The sequence below is a fragment of the Electrona antarctica genome, assembly GCF_951216825.1.
Source record: "Electrona antarctica genome assembly, chromosome: 2".
Lineage (NCBI taxonomy): Eukaryota > Metazoa > Chordata > Actinopteri > Myctophiformes > Myctophidae > Electrona > Electrona antarctica.
In genome coordinates this window covers 18,398,489-18,403,488 of record NC_136807.1, presented here as the reverse complement: position 1 = coordinate 18,403,488, position 5,000 = coordinate 18,398,489, and the positions used below count along the sequence as shown (strand labels likewise).

Genomic DNA, 5,000 nt, shown 5'->3' with positions numbered 1-5,000 from the left:
TCTTTTGAATATAGTGTCATGAAAGTATCCAAAAATACAAATACTGTAGTCAAGTAAAGTACAAATTCTCAAACAATTTACTTACGAACAGTACTCAAGTAAATGTACAGTACTTTGTTACTCTCCACAAATTATGACGGTATGAGCTTTATTGCTCAGATAACTCCAGGTGGGCAGGGTTAAGTCTAATTTATAGAGAAAATAGCAGACCTACAAGCTCACAAAGCGTTGCATACTCGACATGCTGTGAGCTTGTAGGTCTGCTATTTTCAGGGGCTTTAGTAAGTGGTGTCAGACATACCTTGTATGGAGCTTCGTCCTCCTCAGACAGCTGGTCTTCCTCTGGGTCCTCAATAAAGTCCTCATTTAGAGCCTGCCTCATCTCTGGACCCAGATCCTGAAGAGTCTTCAGACCAGCTTTACACAACTACACGCACGCACAAACACACAAATTCACATACACAAACACAGTTAGACACACACACACACACACACACACACACACACACACACACACACACACACACACACACACACACACACACACACACACACACACACACACACACACACACACACACACACACACACACACACACACACACACACACACACACACACACACACACACACACGTGCGTACCTGCATAGCAGATGGGTTGCTGGCCTCTTCTTCTCCATTTAACCCTCCTCTCTCCTTCCTCTTCCTGAACTTCCTGAAATAGTCCTGGATCAGAAATGTTGCATAGAACTTCCCTACAGTCACTTCTTCCTCTGGGGGGGAGGGGGGGGGGGGGGGGGGAGAGAGAGAGAGAGAGAGAGAGAGAGAGAGAGAGAGAGAGAGAGAGTATTGAATTCAATGAAAGTCAGCACCTGTGATAAACACTGGAGGAAGAAATTACATACATAATCATACATTAGTAGTGTTCAAAAGTATCGAATCACCCATAGATGTATTTGTTTTTATTGGAAATGCATACTTGTATTTACCAATGGGTGACATAACCCTTGTATTTACCAATGGGTGACATAACCCTTGCATAACCTAGTAGTACCAGCAGCAGCAGGCAGTAGTGATGGTGTTGGTTAACATAGCACTAGTCTAGTTAAAATACATCGCGATCGGGCAGAAACCTTGTATGTCCATATTAGAACATTTTAAAGTGGTCAAATTAATGCCCTACTTCATCACACAAGAGTGTCACAAAATAGTCAATTTTGGACATAAGGTAGTAAGCTAATTACTGTAGGTATAGTAAGCTAATTAGTAAGTAGCCGTAGTGGTGGTAGCGCTAGTAGAAGTACCTTCATGTGGAGGAATGACTTCATCCAATATTTTGGGTTTCATTCTCTTCCAAATCTTTCTGATGATGATTCTCAGCTCTTCATTCTCTGTCTCTGGGTTTCCTATAGAACAACACAACAATACAGTAACACATGAATACAATACGTAAGGGACCACTTCAACACTTTTCAACCCATCTTCATATCACTAATGTTCATGATAAAATACCACAATTTAAAAAGTATATATATTTAGATTTGTATTATCGTGAGAACGATGGCTTCCATTTTCGTATTGCAACTTTTCAGGAACAGAAAGCCTGCAGTTTCTATTAGCTTGGATTGCTTGGATAGCTTGGATCCACACAATAACACAAAAACTGTTCATTTGGGTGAGAGGCGGTACGGTAACATTTTAAACACTTCATAATAATACACATAAATACAGTGTATAAAGCATTTGAAGGAACATCCAAGAAAAGTTTGACTACAAATATAAAAGCATAATGATTGTGACTATTAAAAACCTTCAGTCTTTATCTTGAGAGCTGTGCGGACCAAAGCAAACAGAGTAGCGTTGAATGTTACCGTTCCATCGCTGTTCAGAGGCATGTTCATAGCTACCAATCTCTGAGACAGAGAAAGAGAGAGGGGGGGGGGGGGGGGGGGGGGGAGAGGGAGAAGGTTGGCAATTCAGAATCAAATGTATTGTGACATCACACGTTTATAGGTTTAAAGAAGTGGGTTAACATTTTGATCTAGCTCCATCATTTTTGTTATTTTCAGAAAGAGAAAAGAAAAGAATGTGGGGTGGCAGGAGAGCATGGACAAAAAGAAAAATAGAACGAAAAATATGCATATGGCATATCCAGCTGGTACAGTATGTACCTTCTATATGTAAAATTTAACTGGTTTCGTATCAAGCCAGTATGTCGTGTACTCTTAGAGATTATACATGCATATATGTACATATTGTCATATCTGTCTATGCAGTATTATCTATGTTCTTGTGTGATCTGTTACATTACCTTGCAAGCCACTCTATGAGGACACAGTTTTCCAAAACCCAGAGGAGGCTGGATTCTTCGGAGCAGAGCGACCACATCCAGGTGTTTTATACGACCCCTTCATTCAAACACAGAACTGAAAGGTAAGAGCCCCATTTGACCACAGATTTGTAGTCCAGCACTACTCAGCACCATGGACAGCTCACAGTCCATGTGGTTCAGAACCATGGACAGAGCTCATCTCAGAATCATGGACATGAACTATCGTTGCTGCCAAGTGGAATCCTTGTATGTCCTAAACAGTTCCTTTCTATTATTATAAAAAGGTAAAATAGTGAAAATAGCTGATCTACAAGCTCACAACATTTAAACATGGAGATACAAGGTTTCTACAATCAACAATATCTTATGTAAAAATCTGTGATTTAAATGAAACATCTTACTTGGCTTCTGGGTCATACTCTGACCAGATTCTCTTAAACTCATCCAGGTGATGCGGCCCCAAGATGGACCAATCGCGTGTCAGATAGTCAAAGTTGTCCATGATGACGGCCACAAACAGATTGATAATCTGAATGACAGAACAAATAAACAACAGGTGGTAATGTGAACGAATCAATGACACAACCAAAGGCCCAGGCGGTGGCGTAACCGTCTGGGCACCCGACTGGTAATCCAGTCGCAGTGTGCCGCGGGTTCGACTCCCGAGCCCGACACGGCCTTTACTGCATGTCTTCCCCCATCTCTCTCCCGTTTCCTGTCAGCCTACTGTCTGTCCCTTCAAAAACCAATAAAAGGCGTAAGCCGCAAAAAAATATCTTAAAAAATAAATAAAAAAATGACACAACCAAACAGGGAGAGGACGCAAACACTGTACAAATAATCAAACCAAATAAACCCTGTAGTGTTCCTATGCTGGGGTGAAGGTTCTGCGTGTTGGGAGCTTGCATGTAGATCTGCTATTTACGGAACAGAGATTTGGTGTTGAGAGGACAAAAGCAGCAGGCATAGTGTAGAGCCCTGGGGGACCCCGGTCAACTAAGTACAGCGGATTTAAGGGATTAATGTTGTTGTTTGCGCGCGCGCGCGCGTGCGTGCGTGCGTGCGTGCGTGCGTGCGTGCGTGCGTGCGTGCGTGTGTGTGTGTGTGTGTGTGTGTGTGTGTGTGTGTGTGTGTGTGTGCGTGCGTGCGTGCGTGCGTGCGTGCGTGCGTGCGTGCGTGCGTGCGTGCGTGCGTGCGTGCGTGCGCGTCTCACCAGGAAAGCACACAGCATGAAGAAACTGACGAAATAGATAATAGCAATGGTGCTCCCACAGGTGAACTCCTCTCCTGGTTCAGAGTCCGCCTCTGGATCGCACCGTTTCCCAGGCATACTGGCTAGCATGATCTCCTGCCACGCCTCGCCTGTAGCACACCTACAATAACAACACAATTTATAATAATAATAATAATAATAATAATAATAATAATAATAATAATAATAATAATAATAATAATAATAATAATAATAATAATAATAATAATACATACTGTAGATTCAACACTTTCAACTAGGATAACTAGGATAATCACAATTATTTCGCGTCATTGTCGTAATCTTTTCCATGTTAAAAGAAATCATACGTTTTCAAATTTCCTGTGAATTTTTTGTTTACAAAGCCTAAATGAAACGTTATTTATTTATTATGGTCCAATCAAAAGGTTTTGACAAAGAAAATTGGGAAATAGGACATCCTGTAGTACAAGCATATTTTGATGTCATTTGTACTTTTACTCAAGTGTCACGATGCAAAAAACCTTTTATTGGGTTACCAACGTTTCTGTTTCTGCTACAAAATGCCTTCTTCAGGGTATATACCCTGAAGAAACGTTGGTAACCCAATAAAAGGTTTTTTGCATCGTGACTACGAGCTGTGCGACCTCTCCTTCCTAATTTCAAGTTTGTCTCCCGTGGTCAGCAACTCGCCACTATTGGTGTGCGGCGTGCGCTCCTACCTTTTTTGTTTGCTTTGATACTTTTACTCAAGTAACATTTTTAATGCAGTACTTTCACTTGTACTCTCACTCCTCCTCCAGTGAGGAGGAGACAGAGGAAGAGGAAGAAGAGGAGTATATAGACCTGAAGAGCAGCAGCACAGCCTGAGGAAATGTCTGGAAGTTGTTGTTCCTGTTGATCTGAGTGTAACTCTGCATCGCTACCTTCCCAAACGTCTGCACAAGGGTAAAGAGGTTTCACATTACACAGCGTTGAGGCCTAAACGTCTGCACAAGGGTAAAGGGGTTTTACATTACACAGCGTTGAGGCCCATTCTACCTTCCCAAACGTCTGCACAAGGGTAAAGAGGTTTCACATTACACAGCGTTGAGGCCCATTCTACCTTCCCAAACGTCTGCACAAGGGTAAAGAGGTTTCACATTACACAGCGTTGAGGCCCATTCTACCTTCCCAAACGTCTGCACAAGGGTAAAGAGGTTTCACATTACACAGCGTTGAGGCCCAAATGCCCTATATACATCAGTAGTTCTCAAACTTTTTCGTTATTTATTATTGTACGTTTAAGATTTTTCTAAAATGTTCAAAAAGGTTTGCAGTGTGGCTGTGATAAATTGGCAAACAGTAAGAATCTGAAACATCAGAATGTCAGTTGACAGATCAGAATGTCAGTTGACAGATCAACGGCGATGACCATCAACAACATTATATAACAT

At 41.9% G+C, this 5,000-nt stretch overlaps 1 protein-coding gene across 1 annotated transcript in view; it reads right to left on the bottom strand.

Annotated features, from left to right (window-relative positions):
* cacna1fb (calcium channel, voltage-dependent, L type, alpha 1F subunit) overlaps positions 1–5,000 on the bottom strand; it is a 43,173-nt gene that overhangs the window by 7,306 nt on the left and 30,867 nt on the right. Inside the window, exons 34-41 of the mRNA XM_079514121.1 lie at positions 4,411–4,502; positions 3,547–3,706; positions 2,735–2,862; positions 2,313–2,409; positions 1,812–1,914; positions 1,306–1,407; positions 644–774; positions 302–427 (exon numbers count right to left, since the gene is read on the bottom strand). Coding sequence (XP_079370247.1) covers positions 302–427; positions 644–774; positions 1,306–1,407; positions 1,812–1,914; positions 2,313–2,409; positions 2,735–2,862; positions 3,547–3,706; positions 4,411–4,502 — 939 coding nt within the window. The remainder of the gene's footprint in view (positions 1–301; positions 428–643; positions 775–1,305; positions 1,408–1,811; positions 1,915–2,312; positions 2,410–2,734; positions 2,863–3,546; positions 3,707–4,410; positions 4,503–5,000) is intronic.